The 25,064-nt window shown below is 37.5% G+C and overlaps 1 protein-coding gene across 1 annotated transcript in view; it reads left to right on the top strand.

The window, feature by feature from the left end:
- Positions 1–21,118, top strand: part of OVCH1 (ovochymase 1) — a 57,236-nt gene extending 36,118 nt beyond the window's left edge. The window contains exons 19-25 of the mRNA XM_045466467.1: positions 2,213–2,364; positions 9,345–9,501; positions 9,829–9,930; positions 13,532–13,756; positions 18,705–18,830; positions 20,033–20,168; positions 20,971–21,118. Of these exons, the coding sequence (XP_045322423.1) occupies positions 2,213–2,364; positions 9,345–9,501; positions 9,829–9,930; positions 13,532–13,756; positions 18,705–18,830; positions 20,033–20,168; positions 20,971–21,118 (1,046 nt within the window). The remainder of the gene's footprint in view (positions 1–2,212; positions 2,365–9,344; positions 9,502–9,828; positions 9,931–13,531; positions 13,757–18,704; positions 18,831–20,032; positions 20,169–20,970) is intronic.
- Positions 21,119–25,064: the final 3,946 nt, after the last annotated feature.

Raw genomic sequence — 25,064 nt, 5'->3', positions numbered from 1 at the left:
ATGAAATATGGCCCTTTGTAGCAACGTGGATGGAACTGGAGAGTGTGATGCTAAGTGAAATAAGCCATACAGAGAAAGACATACCATATGTTTTCACTCTTATGTGGATCCTGAGAAATTTAACAGAAACCCATGGAGGAGGGGAAGGAAAAAAAAAAAAAAAAAGAGGTTAGAGTGGGAGAGAGCCAAAGCATAAGAGACTCTTCAAAACTGAGAACAAACTGAGGGTTGATGGGGGGTGGGAGGGAGGGGAGGGTGGGCGATGGGTATTGAGGAGGGCACCTTTTGGGATGAGCACTGGGTGTTGTATGGAAACCAATTTGACAATAAATTTCATATATTGAAAAAAAAAGCAAAAAAATTAAAATCAGCGTGGTTCAGCTGATACTCTTTGGTGCTTTTTCTTTTTTCTTTTTTCTTTTTTTTTTTTTTACATTTAGAATAAAGTCTGAACTGCTAGCCTGACTTGGAAAACTCTGTGATTTGGCCTCCACTTACCTCTCCAACTTCCTTTCCTCCCTGTGTCGCTTCAGGCATTGTGGCCTTCTTTCCTCCTCTTCAACACAAGACCTGTCCTGCTTTCTGAAGCTTGGAACACTCTTGCTTCAGTCTTCTCCCAGCTGCCTCCTCATCGTTCTGCTCGCAGCTCAGAACGGCACACCCTCCTCCGATCACTTTGCTGCCTCAGGACTGCCCTTCCGTCACATTTGCACCACCCAGTTTTATCATTTCATCACACACGATTGTACTTTGACGTTAGTGTATGTAATCATTCTCCACATCTCATCCGTTAGAGTGGAAGCCTCGTGGCGGCAGGTGCCTAATTCTGCACTCTCCTCCAGGGCTACCAATGCACCTAGCATAGAGTAAATGCTGAGTAAATTTTTTTTTGACTGACTGGCTTCCAAGACCTTGAATAAATGTGCCGATTCTCTGACGCCTTCAACCGTCACCACCTCCGTGACCACCAGACAAGTGAAAGGCGCTTACTTACAGTCTTATGAAAGGCAAATTCATTCTTTCAATCTGAGCGAAAATGAGTTCTTAATTTTAAGAAATGGTAAAGACCAGTGGCAGGAATGGTCCCTAAAAAGAGGATTTCAAAAATCATTAAATTTATACATTAGATTGATACATTAAAAAGCACGAGCTTTAGAGTCCAACCTAGGCTTAAGTGCTAATTTTGCCCCACATGTGCCGTGAGATCAGATTTTCAAAACTCTTGTGTTTTTTTTTCCATGTGTGAGGTCAATGTGATCATATATGTGAACAACCCACCTCACAATGTTGTATTATTGGGTTGGAGTAATATTAAGGTACTGTACAAATATAAGGTACTTGCTAATACTAAGCTTTTTTAAAATTAGCCATGAATCCAAAGTGATAGAATAAGTCATGCAGAATACATGTTAATACAGTCCTGCCTGAGGGTCAGTTATGAGAAGTATTGTAGTGTTCATTGTTAGCCTTATAGCCTTCATTTTAGTCCTTTATAAAAATTTTTTAATGTTTATTTTTGAGAGAGAGACAGACACAGAGCATGAGCAGGGGAGGAGCAGAGAAAGAGAGAGAGAGAGAGAGACAGAATCCAAAGCAGGCTCCAGGCTCTGAGCTGTCAGCACAGAGCCCGATGCAGGACTCAAACCCACGAACTGTGATATCATGACCTGAGCCGAAGTCGGATGCTTAACCGACTGAATCACGCAAGCACCACCATTTTTAGTCCTTTCAAATTGGAGTTGAGATTAGTCTCAGTGACAATAGAGGAAAAGGGGATATGATTTTGGTTTATATTAGGAAGTCATATAAATATGTTCTCACATTTATAATATATTTTTATCTGTAAATATACCATTTAAAACATATAATCATATACATCCTATACAACACCAATTCATATCTTGCTGAATTTTTCTTTCTGAATTTTTGTGTAACAGTGTTTGAAACACTAACCTTTAAATCAAAAATAAACTAGAAAAAAATGTTTCTGGTTTTGTTCTTTTGATAATGTATTCCTTTACCAAAATGGCACATTTGGGAAATGAAGACATCCTATGTGAGACACATTTTTTTATTAACATCAGCTCAGGCCAAACTGAGTGATTGCAATTACATTACTGCAAAGGAAGTCTGAAATTAAATATGTCTTTTTAACATAATGTGTTGTTTACTTCATTAAGAAGCTGTATTTCTGAATCTGTTTCTTAAGCAGGTCGCGGCCTTGCAAGGCGCTTGCAGCAGATTCAGGTGCTTGTGTTAGAAAGAGAGGTCTGTGAACATGCTTACCGCTCTCACCCAGGAGGGATCACAGAGAGGATGATCTGTGCTGGCTTTGCAACCTCTGGAGGGAAGGATTTCTGTCAGGTGAGACGACTCTGATTTTGCAAAGGAAGATCCAGGGTCATCTGATGGAGACTCTCCTTAGGAGACATGCTCAGAACCACAGGTAACCATTACAGCCTGTGCCTGATAGCATCACACCACACCCTTCCAGGAACGCCAGTAGGACAATGGGAAGAGGGAGTTCCTGACTCCACACTTGCTGAGATGGAGAGAGGGCCAGAAAGCAGGTGGGGACCGAGGAGCCCATGAAAACACAGGGGACAGCAGCACTGCTAACTGGCCCGCAAGAAGGAAGATGTGCTCAGAGAGATGTAAGGCTGTGGGAAAAGAGGAACAAGCAGAGAAGGGTTCTAAATCAGTGTATCCTACTTATGAGTTAAGGTTTTTAGTTTTTTAATTTATTTTATTTTTTTAAACCTTTTTTTTCTTCAATGTTTTTATTTATTTTGGAGAGGGAGAGAGGGAGAGCATGCACAGGGGAGAGGCAGAAGGAGGGGGACAGGAGATCAAGCGGGCTTCGAGTGCTGTCAGCGCAGAGCCTGATGTGGAGCTCAAACTCCTGAATCCTGAGATGATGATCTGAGCCAAAGTTGGATGCTTAACCAACTGAGCCACCCAGGTGCCCTGTTTTTTTACTGTTTTGAATTAATATTAATATCTCCTATGTACTCTTAATTTTCAGATTAAAATAAAATAATCGTGAAGAAAATGAGAAACTTTGAAAAAGTGTTATTCATACGTAGTGGAAAACAAATCACAAAACAATAGTTTAATTTCAGTGATATTTAGAGGCAAAAGCAGTGCAGATCTATATTAACATGTCAGTTGCACAAGCATGCTATTGGCAAGTTCAAATCAGCTAAGAGGAAGACAGAATGTGGACAAATGGACTGTAAAACACCAGCTTTAATATCCAAGAAGCGACTTGAGGAATGTGACTTTAGATATACAACCAAAAAGGATTTCTAATGGTCTGTAGCCCACCTTCAGTATTCAGTCTGGATTTGAGGCAACCCACTGATGGGAAAGTTGGGGGTCTGCAGGGAAGATCTACTTCTCCGGGTCTGTCATTTCATACTGGTCTAGAGTACAGAGGGAAGAGAGGATATGTCTCTAGTCTGTGCTGCTTTTTGATAGTCTTTCCCCTTAATCAAGAAACATGAACCAATGGGAGAAAACTGGGTGTTAATCTAGATGGAAGTCTTTCCATGTGAAAATGTGAGGTGAAAAGGAAGAAAGTTCCCTCCTAACACTGAGTATAAACTGATGGTAGTTAAACACTTTTGTGGTGGCAAGTACTACTTAGATTCTGTTTTCTAAAAAAATTTTTTTTGAGTGTTTTAATTCGCATTCCCCAGAAGCAGACCCTGAGACAAGGATTCAGGTACAATGGTCTGTTTAGGAAGTGCAGCTATCCCTGGTCAGAAAGTCTGGAGGGCAGTATAGGGAAGGGAAGGCAGGAAATGGAAGATGTGCTATTAAGTCGGCTCCCACAGTAAGGGGACTGAGCTTGATCCTGCAGCAATGCAAAATACAGCACGTGTGGTCCCATCCGAGGGGTGAGGGAGCCGGACTTGCTCAGAGTCATAGCTCCAGGGCTGCTGGGGGAGGAGTCTGTTAATTCCTCAGGACTTTGCACACTGCTGAACTGTCTCATGGATGCAGTGGAGGAGAGGAAGAGCCCTCAGGCACAGGGCCGAGATGGCGACTGGAAAACTTGAGAAATATGGGAAGGGCACTCACAATGTCTGCCAGAGGACAGAAATGCCATGTTATAAAAATCAAATAGAAAAGTACTCTGAATGAATGCATTTATTCTTCCCCTTTTGAGGGATGGTTTTCCTCTGTGCTTCGAATCAAGGAAATCACAAATGGTTTCTTTGTCTCTGTCATGTTTGACAGTATCTGACATTAAGGGAACACCTTTTTCTGTATCAAGAGAGCAAAGGAGAACTAGGGAGGGTATTAGGTCCATGTCAGAGGTGACCCAAATATTGTGGCCTCGGTGGGCATGTATTTCAGCTACATCAAACTGTCACTTTGCATCATGACTGAATTTGCTGCCAATACAAGGGGAGGAAAATACAGGAGTTGAGATTCTGGCTAATAAGTGAGACTAGTTAAGAACACTAAATTACTAGCAAGATGATTGCAGAAACGTTGATCATATGGACTCAAGCATTTCTATCAGGTAGTTGATTTTTACCCTCCTGTGTGTGTTCAGAGGTAATGGACCTACTAATGTGATTTCTCATCCAGGAAGGTGAGCTAGAATGTTGGACTGCAGAGACAAGGAGTTTTGGCGATGCAGTGTAGAATCCTGTGCTTCCCCGCTCACAACACATCTTAGATAGTCTTTAAAATTTCAAATTCTTTGACCTGCAAAGTCATCTCTGTCCTCACAGAGTGGTGTATGTCCTGTTCCTGCTGATTTTCCAATCTATTTCATACTTCTCTTGCTGACATATTTCAGCCACACTGATTACTTTCTGACCACACAACTTGCCTAACTTGGGGCCTTAGCCCAGATATCATTTCTGCATAAAATGCTATTCTTCCTGGTTTTTGAAAACCCAGCTTCTTCTCATCTTTCATATATCCACTCAGATGTTATTGAAACTACATGCACATACACGTGCATGTAAGCATGCACAAATACCTGCCTTTATTCTCTACTATTCTAAATATTTTCTTTACAGCTGTTATCACCATCTAATTTGTTGATACTCTCTCTTGCTCTGAATGCTTAGTTCACAATAGGCACTGCATATTTTTTTTTCAAATAAATAGAGATACCATTTGCTGATTGAATATTTACTGTATGCTAGGCCCTGTGATAGGTATGGGAAATAAAAGATAAATTAGACAGGCTCTGGAATGTTTGTAATTGCCTGAAAAATTGTGTATTTGGTATGTATTGGTACTGCATGAATAAGTTATTTGAGGAAAAAACCTGACTTGACACATGAGACCATTTCAAACTCGAAGGGGTCGTCAGTATATATAACCTTGTTTCATAAGGAAAAAAATTAGGCCCAGAGAAAATGTTCATTGCTCTACATTATAGGCTAGGGAATCTATCTCCCTATTCCCACTTTAGGATTTCTTCTGTGAGATTCTTCATAGAAAATAAACTGCTATATCAAATATATCATCAACTCAGTTTATTTTATGAGGAGACAAAGGATTTAGTTTGATTCTAAGTACATTTGTGTCAAAAAAAAAAAAAGAGGGGCGCCTGGGTGTCTCAGTCAATTAAGTGGCCGACCTCTGCTCGTGAGTTTGAGAACCTCATCAGGCTCTTCACTGACAGTGCTCGCTCTCTCCCCCTCCCCTATTTGTGCATTCTCTCTCTCTCTCTCCCTCAAAATAAATAATTTTTTTAAAAAAGAGGGGCTGATTGAAAATTAGACTTTCTTAAGATGAAAATCTGTTTTAAGGCTTTTTTTTTACAGCTTTTTTGAGCTATAAATGACATATAGCATTGTATAAGTTCAGATGTGTAACGTGATGATTTGGAGCATTTGTGTATTGTGAAATGCTTACCGCAGTAGAGTTAGTCAAAACCTCCATTACTTCATATAATTACTATTTCTTTCTTGTGAGAACACTTAAGATCGACTTTCTTAGCAACTTTGAAATATATAGTATTGTTAACCATAGTCACCATGTTGTACATTAGATCCTTGGAATTGTTCATCTTATCACTGGAAGTTTGTACCCTTTGACCAAGATCTCCCCATTTTCCTTACTCCCCTACCCTTGGTAACCATTCTACTCTTGGTTTCTTTGAGTTTAGCTTTTATAGATTCCACATGTAAGTGATATCCTACAGTATTTGTCTTTTGCTGTTTGACTTTTCACTTAGCATAATGTCCTCAAAGACCATACATGTTGTCACAAATGGAAGGATTTCTTTTGTTCTCATGGATGAATAATATTCCATAAAATATATATATATATAATATATATTATATATATATATATTATATATTTTTTATCCATTCATCCTTTGATAGAAAAATAGGTTGTTTTCATATCTTGGCTAGTGAATAAAACTGCAATAAATGTGGGAGTGCAGATACCTCTTTGATAACCTGTTTTTCTTTCCTTTGGATATATACCCAGAAGCGGATCATATGGTAGTTAATTTTTAACTTTTTGAGTAATGTTTACATTATTTTCCATAGTAATATACCAATTTGCATTCCTACCAACAGTGCAAAAGGGTTCTCTTTCTCCACATCCTGGCCAACATTTTTTGCCTTATCTTTTTGGTGATAGCTATTCTAATAAGTGTGAGGTGATATCTCGTTGTAGTTTTGATTTGCATTTCCCTGATGATCAGTGATGCTGGGCATATTTTCATGTACCTATTGCTCCTCTGTATGTCTTCTTTGGAAAAATGCCTGTTCAGATCCTCTGCCCATTTTTTTTTAGTTGGCATGGTTTTTGTTATCAATTTGTATGAGTTCTTTATATATTTTAGATGTTAACCCTTTATCAGATACATGGTTTGCAAGTATTTTTTGCCATCTCATAGGTTGCCTTTTCATTTTTGTTGATTGTTTCTTCTGATGTTTAGAAGCATTTTAGTTTTATGTAGGTCCACTTAATTGATTCTTGCTTTTGCTGCTTGTGCTTTTGGTTTCATATCCCCCCCCCAAAAAAAATTAAAAATTGTTGCCAAGACCAATATCAAGGACATTTTACCCTATGTTTTCTTCTACAGGTTCTATGATTTGTAGCTTTATGTTTCAGTCTTTAGTCCATTTCAAGTTAATTTTTTGTGAGTGGTGTACAATAGGCTTATTTTTCTGCTTATGGCTGTCCAGTTTTCCCAACATCATTTGTTGAAGAGATTATCCTTTCCTCAGGGAGTATTCTTTGCTCCTTTGGAATATATTAGTTGACTGGATATGTGAGGGTTTTTCTGGGCTCATGAGTCTACCCCATTTGTCTATGTGTCTGTTTTTATGCCAGTACTATAGTATGCTGACTACTATAGATTTGTAACTTATTTTTGAAATCAGGAAGTGTGATGCCTACAGCTTTGTTCTTTCTTAGGATTGCTTTGGCTATTTAGGGTCTTTGGTGGACCATATGAATTTTAGGATTATTTTTTCTATTTCTGTGAAAAATGTCATTGAAATTTTGAAATGGACTGTATTGAATCTATAGATGGCTTTGTTTAGTATGGACACAATATTAATTTTTCTAATCATGAACATGGGAATATGTTTTCCATTTGTGTCTTTATCAGTTTCTTTCATCAAAGTCTTACAGTCTTCAGTGTAGAGATCTTTGACCTTTTTGGTTACATTTATTCCTAAGTATTTTATTTTGTGATGCTTTTGTATGTAGGATTGTTTCCTTTACTGTTTTATTTCTTTTTTTTCAAGTTTTAATTTAAATTCTAGTTACTTTTAACATACAATGGGGTATTGGTTTGAAGTGTAGAATTTAGTGATTCAACATTTACAACACCCTATGCTCATAACAATTGTCTTCGTTAATCCCCTGTTTATTTCTTTTTCATATGTTATTACTGTGTAGTGACACAACAATTTCTGTATGTTTGCTTTGTATCCTGAACTTCACTATATTTATTGCTTAGTGCTAACAGCTTTGTTTGTATGTTTTTAGTTCTAACAGTTTTTTGATGGAGTCTTTAGGATTTCCTTAGGCCATATCATCTGCAAATAAAGACCATGTTACTTCTTCCTTCCTGATTTACTCCTTCCTTCCTTTTATTTATTTTTCTTGCCTGTATGCCCCACCTAGGACTTCCAAAACTATATAGAATAGGAATGGTGAGAGTAGGCACGCTTGTTTTGTTTCTGATCTTACAGGAAAAGCTTCCAACCTCTCATTATCAAGTGTGAGGTTAGCTATGGCTTTGTTATATATGACCTTTATTATGTTGAGATATGCTCTATCTATACCTAATTCGTTGAGGGTTTTTAGCATGAAATGATGTTGCATTTTGTCAAATACATTGTCTATACTATTGGGATAGTAATATGATTTTAAAACTTTCATTCAATGTGGTGTATCATAGTCATTGATTTGTGTATGTTGAACTATCCTTGCATCACTGGAATAAATCCCATTTGATCATGGTGTATGAGTCTTTTAATATGCTGTGGAATTCAGTTTGCTAGTATTTTATTGAGGATTTTTGCTTTTAGGTTCATCAGGGATATTGACCTTTAGTTTTCTTCTCTTGTAATGTCCTTATCTGGGATTGGTATCAGGGTAATTCTAACCGCATGAAATGAGTTTTGGAGTGTTTCCTCCTCTTCAGTTTTTGGGAAGAGTTTGAGGATTGAAGTTAATTGTTCTTCTTTTTTAAAAGTTTATTTATTTTGAGAGAGACAGAGACAGTGCGAGTATGGGAGGGGCAGAGAGTAAGAGAGAATCCCAAGGAGGCTCTGCGCTGCAGTACAGAGCTTGACACGAGGCCAGACCTCATGAAACCATGGGATCATGACCTGAGCCAAATACCAAGTCGGACACTTAACCAACTGAGCCACCCAGGCACTCTTGAAGTTAATTCTTCTTTAAATGTTTAGTAGATTCACCACTGAAGTCATCTGGTCCTGAGCTTTACTTCTGTTGGAATGTTTTTGATTAGTGATTCAATCTCCTTGCTCATATTGGTCTATTCTGATTTTTCTAATTCCTCATGATTTGGTCTTCGTAGTTTGTATGTTTGTAGGAATTAATCTACTTGTTCCAGGTTATCCAATTTCTTGGTGTATAGCTATTCATAGTAGTCTTATAATTCTTTGTATTTCTGTGGTATCAGTTGTAATATCTCCTCTCTCATTTGTGATTTTGAGTTTAAGTACTCTAAGGTATACAAATTGACAAAGTATTAATATTTTTAAATTAAAGAAATGTGTTAGCAATAAATTATTGGCTATTCTGGTTCCCAAATTGAATGCAGGAACTCTGATTAAAGCAGTTTTCTAGAACACATTTTCTTGGTGTTTCAGGGAGACTCTGGTGGGCCATTAGTATGTCGACATGAAAAAGGTCCCTTTGTCCTGTATGGTATTGTCAGCTGGGGCGCTGGCTGTGCCCAAACAAGGAAACCAGATGTATTTGCCAGGGTGAGTGTCTTCTTGGACTGGATCCAATCCAAAATCAAAGGTAAATATTTTTCAGATATTATGGAAATATTTCCTCTTTCTTTAGAGTGGGTTTGTGAGAAGGATGAGTGTGGTAGAAATCAGTGAGATGAAAGAAAAAAAACCAAAAAGTAGTATTTCATTTATTTTAGTTTCTAAAACATGTAAAATGCACATTAAAATTCTGTGTGAATACATTCTCCTTGGGCAGAGTGATAGTAAAAGTGACTTTTCCTGAGGCAGCTTTAATCCTAGGTTTGCATTTCTCTTTTGACAGAAGCTATTTTACCATAGGTATATTTTGTTTCCAGGCTTTCATATTTGTTTCTTTTTAACATGTTCTCTCCAGGTACAGGTCCTGCTTCACTTCGGATAAATAATGAAAGAAAAACCTTAACAAGACAACAGTTGCCACCACCCACACCTTCAATAGACAATGAGTCTGGACCAGGTAATAGATGTTTATCTTAGCCTATTATGCAGCTAGTAAGAATTTCGCAAAAAATATTGCATGTCTGGGTTTGCTAATTTTCTTTGGAACAGGATAAGCCCTGTGTTTTCATTCTGGATGGTAGTTTAAGCTGAATGAGAGGCGTGTTGTTACTATGACCGTCTGGGTTTCTTCTCTACCCCACAGATAACAGCTGTTGCAGGTTAAAAAAAAGATCTTGTGGCTGTGAACGAGTGCTTGAATTTTGGAGACATGCAAAGAAGTATTCTGACCTCTGATCATTTATTTCTACAAAAACAAAGGTCCTTAGATTTTCAGGTATCTTGCTAGGTGAAGACTCTGGATATGAGATAACCACAGCCAGCATCAGTGTCAGTCACTCTTAATTTTCCCACAGTTGTCAGTGTCTGTTTGCTAATGGGATTTATATTTTTAGTTAAAATCAAACTGCAGCTGGAGAATTAGGAGTTTGTAATAGAGTTGTAGGGAGATGAAAGTTCTATGATACCATCATCCTTGGTTTCCAGGTGGTCACAGTCTCTTCTTTCTCACCCATCTCTGCCTCCATCCACCCAACATGGAGTCAAACCCAGTAGAGAATTAGGAAGAGGTGGGGAAGACTGAAAAGGATACAAGAGAGGGAGGGATAGCTGGAGTGATGACCTTCAGGAGGAGAAAGGAGATGAGATCTGGTGCTCAGCAGGGGAGGTTGGCCTCAGGAGTAAAGTGTAGTTCACCCATAGCTGCTGAATGGAAGGCAGAATACTCATGCTGGTGTGTGGGTACATGTGGCAGGACAGGAGCTTCTGGCAGCTTTCTAATTGCTTCTATGTTCCTAGAAGACAAAACAGGGTTATGGAAGATGGTTTGAGGGGTTTTCAGGGGAAAAAAGGGGAAGTATGAAAATAGTTCTCTAAAAAAGTGACAAAGTACATGGACTAGGAGAATGTAGTAGGATTGCTAGGAAAGATAAAAGCTTCTGAGATTAACAATCATGAATTTAGGGGAAACTGGCCAGTTAGCTCAATTGTATGTTTTCTTCCAGAGACACAGAGGGTTAGCACATAGGTGCAGAACAGGTAGAGAGTAGACTCAATTCAGAGCGGATTTTCCCAAGTGTATAAGTGGGTATGCAAGTGTATAAGGGAATTGAACGCATGTAGGAGGAAGGGATTAAAATGATATATTGTTGGAATTTATACTAGGAAAAGAGTGAATGAGGGTGAGAGATGAAATAGGGACAAAGAAAAGGTGGTTGGGTAGATGAATTGCAAGTCTCAAAAGATGGAAGGAGTGCTGGAAGTTGCTGAGAAGATAGAATGTTGTGGATGGAGAAGGCAGTGCTTGAAATCGAGATTAGAGAAGGCTTGGAATTATTGCTGGGGACTGGGTCTTTAGGGGCTGACCACTGGGGTGTATAGCTGAGGTTGGGTGGAAAACAAGATCATTGGAAGAAGTTGAAAAATTGAGAAGCTTCAGTGCTCGACTCATCATCAGTATGGCTAGTGAACTCAGCAAGATTTATGGCAGGAATAGCAGTGGAGAAAATGACTGCTAAAATCTTCTAGGAGTAAGGCGGAGTAACCAGCTGTGGGTGGTACAGTCTGACAAGACGAGGATCAGAGTCCTATGTAGATTAAAAGTCAATCTGGAATTGGGGTTGAGATGGAGAGCAGACTTAGGTCCAAGATCCTAAAACCTAATGATTTCGATGGTTTGAGTTAAATGAACAGTGTTAATCAGTGCCTAAGTGAACACATGTCAAGCACTTAGAATAGAGATGGCATGACGAATTTTAACAGTTAACAAGTGGTGGCCATAGTGACCAACCAATGTATTTGTTGAACTGTTCCACATAGGCTATTAGAAAGTGAACATTGTTGGGGCGCTTGGCCGGCTTAGTTGGTAGAGCACACAACTCTTGATCTCAGTGCTATGAGCTTGAGCCCCACAATGGATGTAGAGATTACTTAAAATTAAAATCTTAAAAAAACCAATATGTTAAAATGTAGCAAAGATGGTTCCCATTTGTAGATATTCAGAAATACATATGCATGTTATTGGAAGTTTTACATATGGCAAGTTATTGTTTTGTTTTAATTCTGTGAGTATTCTATGAGACAAATGTTTGGACTGTCCTATCTTTAACATCACCCACTCCCACCACTTGCTTTTTACACAAGGGAATTGTTAGCCCATTTATAAAAAGAAGTGACTGATTGGGAATTCATGACATTATATGATTTGATTCCTTTTCCAGGCATATTTGTCATAGAGGATTCATGGGGACAAGAAAAATGATTGAAAGACATGTTGGGGCCAGACTCTGAAAGACAGTGCAAGCTGTAAAATTTTAGTTGCTTTGAGAAAGGAAAGAACTTAATTCTTTTGTTTCATACACTGTCTTGGATTTGAGGGCATGATGGGGAAAAGATTAGAGACCAGGAAATCAGTTAGGTTACTCTTAAATCAGAGTAGATCTATAAATATCTAAATTATATCATAGTAGCCATATAAATGAAAAGGAGAATTTGCAAAGAAATAACAGAGGACTAGGCAATTGAATAGAATCTTGAATTCTTGTAGCATTTCATTTCCCTTCTTGAATTTCTGTCATTCTTCATTTCTGCTATTCATAAAAGTATATTTATGTATATCACCTCATTAGGTTAATTTCTCTAGGGAAAAGCATATATAATAATGCATGTACTAATTAATATTCATACATTAAAATGTGTTTATTTGAATACAGAGTATTTCAGTTTGTAGTTGCTCAGAGGATTTTTGTCAAGGGAATAGACAAAGGGGAAAAAGGAAAAGTCAAGGGTGTACCCTGAAGAAGCAGCAGCCGATTGCAGCATCAGGGAGCCAAGTGTATCCCTGGAGATCCAAAGGTGCCCTTTGACTTCAGAGCAAATTGAAGAAGTGAGAGACATTCAAATGTAGTCAGCTAATCCTCCTTTTTTTTTTTTTTTATCTCAGTCACAAATTCTATGAATGTAATCATTTGTCCTAGCAAGATTAATGCCTAGTGAGGGGATACCTGGATGGCTCAGTTGGTTAAGTGGCCAACTTCATCTCAGGTCATGATCTCACAGTCAATGAGTTTGAGTCCCGCGTTGGGTTCTGAGTTTGGAGCCTGCTTCGGATTCAGTGTCTCCCTCTCTCTCTGCCCCTCCCCTGCTCACATTCTCTATCTGTCTCTGTCTCAAATAAACATTTAAAAATGTAAAAAAGAAGAGATTAATGCTCAGTGAAATTAGTGAAGCTTTAGGAACAGACCTTCAGTTGCATCTCAAAGAAAAAAAGAAATGAAAACTTGGTAGAAGTAGAGAGTGCCTATCCATTGTGCATCTTCTAAGGCATTTAAAAGATTCAGTGAAAAGAAATTTTGAATAGTAATGATTTGAATTCTACTCCTACAATCTCATTTCAAGAAAATAGAACACATTAAATGGGATGATAATTTTTATCCAAGGACATGTAACAGAGTAATAAAGTTTTAATTTTCTTCTTGCAAGCCTACATTTTCTGTTTGTGATAAAACCTCACTTTGCTTTGTTTATGCTGGTCCCTGGTGTCTGTGTGCTCTGAATTGTAGGTTGTTATTCTGAAGTGGAGCTAGAAGAGCCCAGAGGCTTTTTTTCAACTCCAAGATATCCACTGGATTATAGAGGAAAACTGGAATGTTCCTGGGTGCTCAGAATTTCACCTAGCAGTATGGCAAAAATGACGGTTGAATATCTGTCACTCCCTGGGTCTCCAATATGTCCAGATTCAGTTATGACTATTTATGAAGAAAGCCACAGTAAGAGAAGGGTGTCAGGTAATCCTTACTAGCATTTAAACTTTGTGCTGGAGCCTTTTCTATATAGGCAGCTTACAATCAAGAGAGCTTGGCTTGGGTAACAATACCACCAAAATGTTGATGATATTTGTAATAGGCATGCCTTTTTTTTCAGGCACACTTAATATTATTCATATTGTTATAAAGTCAAAACTTGACTTTACAAAACAGGTGTACTAGGGGTTGAGTGTGAGTATGTGGCTGTGTGTGCATTCAACAAGAAAAAAAATAAGAGCTCAACTTCTTCAAATATACCAGAACCATGCAAGAATTCCAGAAATGTATATGATAGAGGAAGAGTTAAGATGGTTAAAAATCAGATGGGGTAGGTGTTAGATGTCAAAATAAAGCAAAATATATTAAAGCCCTTTCCTTATTTTTAATGTTGATTTATTTATTTTGAGAGAACATGAGGGGGAGGAGGAGCAGAAGGAGAGAGAGAGAGAGAGAGAGAGAGAGAGAGAGAGAGAGAGAGAGAGAGAGAACGAGAACACACCTTAAGCAGGCTCCGTGCTCAGCACAGAGCCCGACATGGGGCTCGATCCCACAAACTGTAAGATCATGACCTGACCCAGAATCAAGATTTGGACTCCCAACCAACTGAGCCACCCAGATGCCCCTAATCTGGCAGAATTAAAAATATTTGCTAATAACACACCAGCTGTCATTGCATTTCATGTATAGGCAAACCTGTTTTGCTCAACAGAACAAAGTTGTTACCTCTTGTTTGTGTAGGTGTGGTAGGCTCTTTGGCTCTTAGTCAAGAGGGAGATGGGAAGGTGCTGGAAGTAATTTGGTTGATGGGGAAGACTGGGAAGAAAATAAGTGTATGCTGTTGTGAGTAGGTATGGTACTCACACATGCCTGCACTGGATGCAGGAGTATGGGGAGGCCAAGAAAACTGCTCTGAGGGTGAGACTGTGTTCTTGAGATAGACTCCTAGATTAAATCATTGATGTAGAGGGCACAAACATTTATTAAGGAATCTTTATAAATACTATCTCATTTAGACTGTGGAAAAAGCTATTAACTGGCCTATCCACTTTGTACATTTCTCTCCTGTGATCAGATTGCCTTCCCCATCTGCCTTGATTAAAACAGCTCAAGGTTGGGGTGCCTGGGTGGCTCGGTAGGTTAATCCTCTGACTTTTGATTTTGGCTCAGGTCATGATCTCATGGTTTGTGAGTTTGAGCCCTGCATCAGGCTCTGCACTGTCAGTGTGGAGCCTGCTTGGGATATTCTCTCTCTCCCTCTCTGTCTTTGTCTCTCTTGCTCAAAATAAATAAATAAACTTAAAAAAAATAAGCTTAAAAAAAAAAGGCTCAAGGTCTCCTTGTAGCTAGGATGAAATCCAAAATCCCTACCATAGCCTTACCTCCTGCTCCCCAACTTACATGATGAAGTATGCCCATTCTCGCCCCAGGGCCCTTGATCAGCTACTTCTCCTAGCAGTTTAGAGAACTCCTCATCCTGTGTCTCCCCTCAAGTCTTGACTAGAATGTCACCTTCTTAATGAGTCCTCCCTTAATTGCTGTCAATTGCATCACCTCCTACCCCAGTACCTCTTAGTACCCTCCTCAACTCTTCTTTAGCATTTACTGTCTTCTAACTATGATTTATTTTTCATGTTTGTGGTTTGTATTTTCTCTATTGAATGAGGGCTTTCTGAAGACGAAAACTTTTGTCTCACTTGAAGAATCTCCAGTGCCTCGAATAGTATGTGAGATAGAAGGCAGGGAATGAATGAGTGAAGGAATGGATGATATGTCACCTCCTCAAAGAGGACTTCTCATCTAGAGTAGCACCATTCACTCCCTTCCATAGTCATTTTCCATAGTTCTCTTATGCCGATTATTTCATTTGTAGCCGTGATCTCTGAAATCATCTTCTTTATTTACCTGGCTAAAATAAAATCTCCAGGAAAACAAAGATCTTGCTATTTTGTCCCCTTCTGTATCATCCTAAATTAGTGTCATGCCTCAAGACTCAGCACAAGTGTATACTGCTAAATTGCTCTTCAGAAAGGCTAAATCAGTGTTCACTGCCTTTAGCAATACATGGGAGTATCTGTCACCATGCATATGTATAACTCATGTGATAATTTAGTAGGCATTTTTACCATTTTCTTATCATTAATGGAGTTTTATTTTCATATGTTGGTTAGTTATTTGCGTTTTTTACTTATTACCATCTATTTTTGAGGATTATTCTTTTTATTGGTTTATGAACACTATTATACATAGAGACATTTTTCCTTTTGTCGTAAGTTGCAAGTACTTATTCCTAAGATTGCCATTTGTCTTTAATTTTTATTCTATGTTGATGGAAACATTTAAAAATTTGTGTATGTGGGCGCTTGGGTGTCTCAGTTGAATGTCCGACTTTGGCTCAGGTCATGATCTCATAGCTCATGACTTTGAGCCCTGCATCAGGCTCTGTGCTGACACCTTAGAGCCTGGAGCCTGCTTTGGATTCTGTGTCTCCCTCTGTCTCTGACCCTCCCCTTCTCTCTCTCTCCCTCTCTCTCTCAAAATAAATAAACATAAAAAACTTTTAAAGTTTATTTGTTTAAATCCATCTGTATATACCTTTGATCTTTGATTTACCACATAGCTGTTATTTATTTATTTATTTATTTATTTATTTATTTATTTATTTATTTATTTTTGAATGTTTATTTATTTATTTTGGGAGAGAGGGAGAGTGTGTGCACACGCGGGGGAGGGGCAGAGAATGAGGGAGATAGAGAATCCCAAGCAGTCTCCACACTCCGCACTGAGCCGGACATGGGGCTCCAATTCACGAACCGTGAGATCATGACTTGAGCAGAAATCAAGAGTGGGATGCTTAACTGACTGAGCCACCCAGGTGCCCCTATTTTTTTTTAAAGTATCTCCATGCCTAGTGTGGAGCCCATTGTGGTGCTTGCACTCATGACCCTGAGATCAAGACCTGAGCTAAGTGTCAGACACTTAACCAACTAATCCATCCAGGCACCCCTCAGAGCTTTTATTTTTGAACATTAATTGTTCATTCTGAGTTCAGAAAAAAAAATTAATTACAAACTTCTTTAATCCTCCTGAAATGGGTATTTTTCTCATATGATAAAGTGATACTATATCTTTTTCTTTAAGAAAAAGTTATTTTGTCTCCAACTTGTAGCAATCTCTTATACACTGGATTCTTATCTAAAAAGAAACATTTTCTGGGAAAACTTACCTTTATCTTTATAACCTATTGAAAACCATGCTTGTCTTTGTTGTGGATTAACTGAGGAAACCCTATAATTTTCCTACCTAGCAGTTCTTTGATATGAAATTGTCAGTTTGAAATTTGTAGAGTAGTTCTGTCTCTTTGGGTGATAGCTAGCAGGTATTACCCCTTATTCAAGCCAGATAGTATTCTTCTGTACTGTAAAATGCTATCTTTTTCCCTGTGGGAGCCAGCAACTCACTCATTCCAGAGGTGCATTGATCTCTACTTGCTACAAATAAGTATTTGATCATTCTTCAAATAGTATTTCAACATCGTTTACCCTAACCTGTTATGCCATCTAATGTTTTCTGTTCTTTGCTTCTTCTCGGATATAATCTCTTCCCTCTCTTGCTCCACAAATACTTGTGAAGAGAGTCTAGCAAGGACCAGAGACCGACTTTTCTTGGTAGTGAGGTTCAGTAGTGAGAAATATGGACAAAAAGCAAAACAAAACAAAAATCGCTGCCCTTATCAAACTTATATTCTAATGGGGAGTAGACGCATTATAATAAAATAAAATATGTATTAAGTAGACAAGCTAGGGGAAAATGAAAAGGAAAGAAAGAGAAGAGTCTGGGATGTTGGTACCATACAGTTGTCTGTAGTGTACCCAGAAAATGTCTGTCTGACTTTTAAACAAGCGTGATAGAATGATACTGACCTATTCTTAATATAGATGAGTTCGATCCTGAGAAACCCAGGTTCTTTTCACACCGTTTTAAAATGTTTATTTTTTTGTTACAGAGAGAGACAGAGACACAGAGAGCAAGAGGGGGCAGGGGCAGAGAGAGAGAGAAAACAGGCTCTGAAGCAGGCTCCATGTGCTGACTGCAAAGAGCCCAATGCCAGGCTCGAACTCACGAACCATGAGATCATGACCTGAGCTGAAGTTGGATGCTTCACCAGCTGAGCCACCCACATGTCCCCACACCTTCCTTAATCAGCCCTCTGAATTGTTCTGGAATTATAATTTTCCCTTACATCTTAGACTCAGGTTCTCAAACTAAAGCCATCAAAAGAAGATTATAGAGAAAGAATACATTTTCAGGTAGAAAGTTTTCCATCATGGATCTCTGGTAGTGAGGTATTTTTATAAGCAGATTACTTTGCTAGAAGAAAGATGGCATATCAGTGTCATTTTAAAGATGAAGTAATTTACTCCCTACTGTCCTTTAAGGGAGCAGTATGACCTAGCAGACTATGTTGGATACTGGATTGATGGTCCTGGGTTTAGATCCTGACTCCCCACCATACCAGTCTGACTCTGGGTGAGTCACTTGAGTTCTGGAGCCCTGTTTGCTCATTTTGTTGAGTGGAATAAATTCCTAATTCATTGATAACTAGTAGATAAGTCCTGGGGATCCAATGCATAGTATAGTGAATATAGTCAATATTTGTAGTATAATCATCAAACTTGCTGAGGGACTAGATCTTAATTATTTTCACTACAAAAAAGAAATGGTAATTATGAGAGGTAATAGAGACTATCACTATAATGGCAGACATATTACAATATATAAATGTATCAAATCAGCATGTTGTACACTCTAAATTTACACAATGTTACATGTCAAATATTTCATGAATAAATCCTCTATTTGTCTTAAGATAGAGAAACTGCTAAAAATTTTATTTCTTGTGTTTTACTAGATTTGATTTTTTTTTAACTAGGTGAATTATGTGGAAGAGGGCTTTATCCAATGATTTTCATGAGCTCTGGACCACTGGTGAGGGTGACATTTCGTTCCCTTGTGCAAGGTGCTTTGGGCATAAGTTATATTGTCTTTAGAGTCCAAGGTAGGCTTGGTCATTTTATAAACTTAAAAAGTTAAAAATCAGTGTTTTTCTTTTTAGGAATATTTCAAAGCATATATTGTTTCATAAGAGATGGTGTTTCTGTGGGGAGTTTGCGTTTGAAAGAAAAGTCTCTTTAAATCATCTGAGATTGGTGCAGATTCAAAAGAGAAACTGCTCAGAGGATAACTTCATTGACTTGTAAATCATCCAGAATTATGATTTCTGGATGTGGCTAAGATACGTTCATTTCAAGACGACATTTTTTACTGTGATGTGATTTTATGCCACAGAGGGCCTTTTCTGTGGATCAGAAGGTTAGGGTTCTAACTCTTAGTTGGTTGATTATCTACTTAGAGTTGATTACCAACTCTTAGTTGGTTGGATAATTTATTATCTCTGTATCAGTTTTCTTTATAGTAATATAATAAAAGGTCAGAATGAGTTTCTAAGGTAAACTACACAAACATGAAATGCTAGCAATATAAATGTAAATGCTATGCAATTCAGAGTTATTAGATTGCATTTTAGAACAAGGTGACTGAAAGCTATTGGCACCAAAAAGTATTGCACCTTTTCTCATTGGCACCAAAAAGTATTGCAGAGGTAGATTTGAGGGAAAAGTTCAATAAGGAATAAAGAAGAGTGTACATATCATGTGAAAGAGTTTTCCTAAAAAACTTTATTAAGAATGTTGCTTTTGGGGTGCCTGGGTGGCTCAGTAGGTTGAGCATCCGACTTCAGCTCAGGGCATGATCTCACAGTTCATGAGCTTGAGCCCTGCGTTGGACAGTGTGCTGACAGCTTAGAGCCTGGAGCCTGCTTCAGATCCTGTGTCTGCTGTCTCTCTGCCCCTCCCCCGCTCATGCTCACTTGCTCTCTCTCTCTCTCTTTCTCTCTCTCTCTCTCTCTCTCAGTAAATAAGTAAATAAACATTAAAGAAAAATAATGTTGCTTTTAGTTGGAACTGTGCAGAGAGCTAGCATTATTTATAGTTTTTCCACATTATCTTTCATTGACTTAAGTCTACCCCAAGGATAATTTCAAGAAAAGTGCTGCTCTCTGGTGGAGACTTTTCACTGAGGCTAACCACTTCCTGTTAACTTTTTTCTAAAACTGAGAGAAAAAGTGACTGATCTGAAATGGCATATAATAAGCCTCTCAAAAATTAATTTTATTTTCATTGCCTTTTTAAAAATATTTAGGTCCAAAGGGCAGTAAAACTCCCAAACTTCTCCAAAGTTCAAACCAAGAACATGTGGCCACTTATGAGGATGTTATTCTGACTGAACCAGGAGGAATCATACAGATCCCAAGATACTCTCACAGAACCACTATGAGGTGAGGAAGGGGGATGCTTATTATGTTGAGGGAATGACCACTTGACAAACTGCAACACTTGCTTAATCATTATTTTCCACCTCCTCTCCTTGAAGAATAGCCTTTGAGGTAATCCCTGCTCTAAGGCCTTCAGCATATAAAAACTGAACATAAGATTATCCCTATACAAAAACTGAATGTAAGATTATCCCTGTTGATAAATTGTGCACTTTCTCAAAAGAAGGGATCCTTTATTAGGTGAAGTGGAAAGTCACATCTCTGTCAAAGAGTTTTGGAGATTGAAATAATGTACATAAAATCTTCTAGAACATATTAGGTACTCAATAAATGATTCTTAAATTGCCAAAATAGAGAACTTTCCTTGAATTAAACAAGAGAATAAATTTGAAGTGTGATGTGAGGAGTGAAGATTGGTATAATATCAATCCTAAGTAAATTTATGTGATTTAGGGGAGTTTGGGGCAAATTCAGGCAAAAGTAGATCCTTAACTCACAGATTGCCAATTAGAATTTAGAGGAGTACATGTGATTGACCAACCATTTGCCATGATGGGTGAACTTAATTAACGCTTTTGATAAATTAGATATTAGAAATATTTTTTAATTGTTACAGTTTGAAGTAAAAATCTTTCTTTCACCCATGCACAAAGATTGAGTCAGTAACAATGATACATAAAATTCTGAACAAAGTAAATAACAGTATGTGCCATTTGGAAGTCATTCCTGACTTTCTTTTATCAAAGTAAATAACATTATGTTTCATTTGGAAATCATTCCTGACTTTCTTTTATCTGTGCCACAGTTGCCACTGGAAGTTATTAGCCCCTTTAGATCACATCATTCGCCTTGATATTATCAACTTCCAGATGAAGTCGACACCCTTGGCCTGTCAGGGTCATATATGGGTTTATGAAGGATTTGGATCAGGCAAAAAATTAATAGGTAACTAATGTCCCATGAAGAACTGTGTTCTTGATTTTTTATGAAATATTCTCATATTGTTTTGTATTCAGTGTGACTTACAGATGTTAATTATGTAGTATTGAAATAGCCTTAGTATTTTTTAGATTTGTAATTGGGGTTAAGCTAACGCTCAGATGGAGTTAAAAACAAAACCCAACTATATGCTGCTTACCTGGGTCATACCTAGATTAAATTTGCCCAGAAGTACTGAAAATAAGGGATGGATAGATAAAGGAGTTTTAGGCAATTGAAACACAAGAAAATTAAGACTGTAATATTAATCAGGCAAACTAATTTCCACCAGAAAAGGCATTAAGTGGGTTTATCAATTAGATAGTAGCTGGAAACCTCATTACAGTGACTTAAATTTATTTTTCTGAAAGAAATATCCAGAGTTTTGTAGATGTACTGCTAATTCAGCAGTTCAACTCTGTCAAGACTAAGGTTAGGGCAGTTCTCTTGGCCATTCCCTAATGGTCCCATAATGGCTATTTCAGTTCTCACCATTACATAGAGAAGAAAGGAAGGGACACAGAGGAGTGTCACCATTGAGAAAACAAACACATTTTCAAGAACCCTGTGGCAGATTTAAGCCTCTCTGGGCAGATTTGTCACATAGCCACACCCAGCTGAGAGATGACTAGAGACAAGGGGAATAAAATGGGACTTCAATTGGCTGACCAGCCTTCCCCTATGTGATGTGATGTAGCAGTCCAGATGGAAATCTGATAGTGCTGTATCCAGGTCTCACTTCTACCTCATAGTAAATGATTTGGGGGGCGTTCCCAAAGCTTTCTCAGACTCTGTTTCTTGAATTGTGACAAGAGAATAATAATAATAACTGCCTTGGCTCTTCAGGTAATTTACAATTTACCCCCCACTGTCACTACCACCACACACATACATGTGTGCTATAAACTCTCGATTTAGTTAGGCATACCTATGCCTGTTGAAACCAGCTGACTGCCGACAGGAAGAGGATGTGTGGCATGTTACTGGCCTTTGACTCCCTAAGAAAGGCCCAGATACCAGTGTTCCTCTCTCCCTAGGTAGGATCTTGCCAGAATTGATAAAACAGCCAATTGCTAATACACTGTCCTTTTATTCTTTGAACTTATGTTACCATCCCAGAAGTAGGTGCATTCAAAATCTTTGTATTTCTACTTGAGGAAATATTAATAAACACTGATAGTTCCTGGTTCCTGAGCCCATTTAGTACCAACAAGGCCACAGCTTATTATGGGGAGAATGCAGAATCTGTGCCTGGGATCCTTGGAAATTATCTACACTTCTTCCTTTCCTGCCTTACAAGATGTTTTACTTGTACTGCCAATGAGATTTTTTTGGGAATTAAATGAAAGAATGCATGTTAATCAATATAAAAGAGAGCAAGCTTCTGCTGTCTTTGAATTATAAACATACGTTTTCATTCCTACTCTTAAAATTGTGTTGCTTAGAAGAAAAGATTAGACTGATGTTTCGCTAATGCCTCTCCATGAATGCATGGTCAGACTACACAAAGTTTGGAAGAACAAAGAAATAAAAAAGAGGGGAGAGTATATTAGCTATGTCAGTTATAATTCAGAATGTTAATGGAACTATATACCTGTTTATCTTAGAATAAGTTCATAAAATATATGTACTATTTTCTACTTCCTAAGATTTCAATTTTTGCAAATTAAATATACAAGTTCCTGGGGTTAACTCAGTGCTTAAGGTCAGTAGGTTACTCACTATTAAACATAGCGAAATATGATTTATCTTAAGAATGCAAGGATAGTTTAATATTGAAAAATGTATTATATAGAACTATGTCACATAAAGAAAAATAGATATAAATTAAACATACAGTGATTATACCCTTAAAACCATACCAGTAAAATTAATAGAAGATAGAATGGAAAAATCATTATAATTAGCAACAAAAAACTATAAGAATATCTGTTAAAGAAAATTCAACCAAATAAATGTGAAGACTTAATTGTCTTTATTAAGGGACTCCTGCCTTGGGCAGCATTCCATCTGTAAGTAGAGAGATACTCTGAGGAGCTATACAAAATGGAAGGGCTTTATAGAAAAAAAAAGAGCAGGACAGTTAGCAAAAGAAAAGAGGCTCTTAGATTACTTCCTCTTCCTTTGGGGAATGGAGAGGGCCCATATGACACATTACTTCATTGGTGCTAACCAGAATATTCCTGACTGACTGGTTAAGACTGCATTTTCTAGGGGAGGTTGAACTGCAATTGGGTTAGGTATTAAGCCCCAGTTTAGTGACATGGCCTCACATAAATGACTCCATTTTGGGCTTGTTGATTTCTTTTTTGACATAACCCTAAAATTAAGTGTGAGATTTATTGTGCAAATATAAAACTTTACACACATACACACAAACATACAGATAGGAATGGAGAAATGTACCATGTTCTAAACCTGGAAGACAGAATTAACATTAATTCACACTAAATTAATATATAAATATAGTCTATTTCCCAGAAAAATCCCATAGGAATTTTTTTTTTCAGAAAGTGAGGAAGAAACTGATAATAACTATTTATCTGTACAATAAATAGGACTATCTGAAAATGTTTTGAGAGACTGTCTTGATTAAATTTCAAGTTAAAACCAGAGTCCCCAAAAGTTTTGATTTTTTTTTGTGATGAGGCACATTATCAGATATTAAAACATACTTTAAAACAATGATAATTAAAACAGACTAGTACATACACACAGAAACACACATGAGTAGAAATAAATAGACCAAAAGGGAACGTATAAGAAATTTGGCTTTACAAATCAGAGAGGAAAATATAAATTATATTTTTCATAATTTTGTACAAGAGCTGATTGAAAAGAGTTAAGCATTTTTCTTAAGCCATACAAAGTAGAAAAAATGGGTAAATATTTATTGATGGAGAAGGACCTTCTCATAAAAGCAATGGAAGAAACAGGAAATTGTCAATAAATTCCTATAAAATTAAAAACCTCTACCCCAATAGGAACAAAATTTAAAAACAACAAACTTGAGATTTTCAACAGCTCTGAGAAAAGTTTAAGGTAAATAACGTAGGGAATGTTAACAAATCAGTATTAAAAATTTTCAAATCTGTAAAAATAAATGTATAGGCTCCAATATCTTTGGATCACTCAGCTGTGATTAAATTTCAAGTTAAAACCAGAATCTCCAAAGCTTTGATTTTTATTCTGTTCATTTTACAAGAAATGACAAACTATGGATCCACATGATCTTGAGAGCATAAAGCCCTGATTAACCATTAGCCTCTTTTCACGGATAAGAAAGGTTAGTGAATATTCTCATATCAGTTACTATGCAATCTGAAGTAAATCTCTTACTTTGTTTCTTGACACAATGAAGTTGATTCTATGGCCATCTGTTTACTAAAAAGGGCAGAGTTTCTCTGTAATAGTGAAAAGCTTAATTCTTAGAATTGTTGACTTGAAACTTTGATACTATTGAGTGTTTAGAGCAAACTACCTTTGTTAGGATGTTTCAGAAAATACTATGTATGATCACTTAAAGTTAGAAATGGTTTGTCATGGGAAGCATGCTAATTGCTACATCTTACCTCTTACTCATTTAGCTATGCTGTAGATATAGTTCCCTAGATATAGATATATAGTTCCCTGAGGACTTAGCTAGACCACGTCATCTTCTTTTATAATACATCACTTTAAAGAGATCTACCTAGTGGCACCTGGCTGGCTCAGTCAATGGAGCATGCAACTCTTGATCATGGGGTTGTGAGTTTGAGCCTCACATTAGGTGTAGAGATTACTTAAAAATTAAAAAACAAACAAAAAAAAAACCCCACAAACTTAAAAAAAAAAAGATCTATCTAGGTTATTTCCAGACATTGTAAGAACTGAGTCCTGTGTTTTGTTTGGTTTAGGACCCCTTCCTTAGAACTGCTTAGA

The sequence above is a fragment of the Leopardus geoffroyi genome, chromosome B4 (genome assembly GCF_018350155.1).
Source record: "Leopardus geoffroyi isolate Oge1 chromosome B4, O.geoffroyi_Oge1_pat1.0, whole genome shotgun sequence".
NCBI lineage: Eukaryota > Metazoa > Chordata > Mammalia > Carnivora > Felidae > Leopardus > Leopardus geoffroyi.
This window is presented reverse-complemented; position numbering and strand designations above follow the sequence as displayed.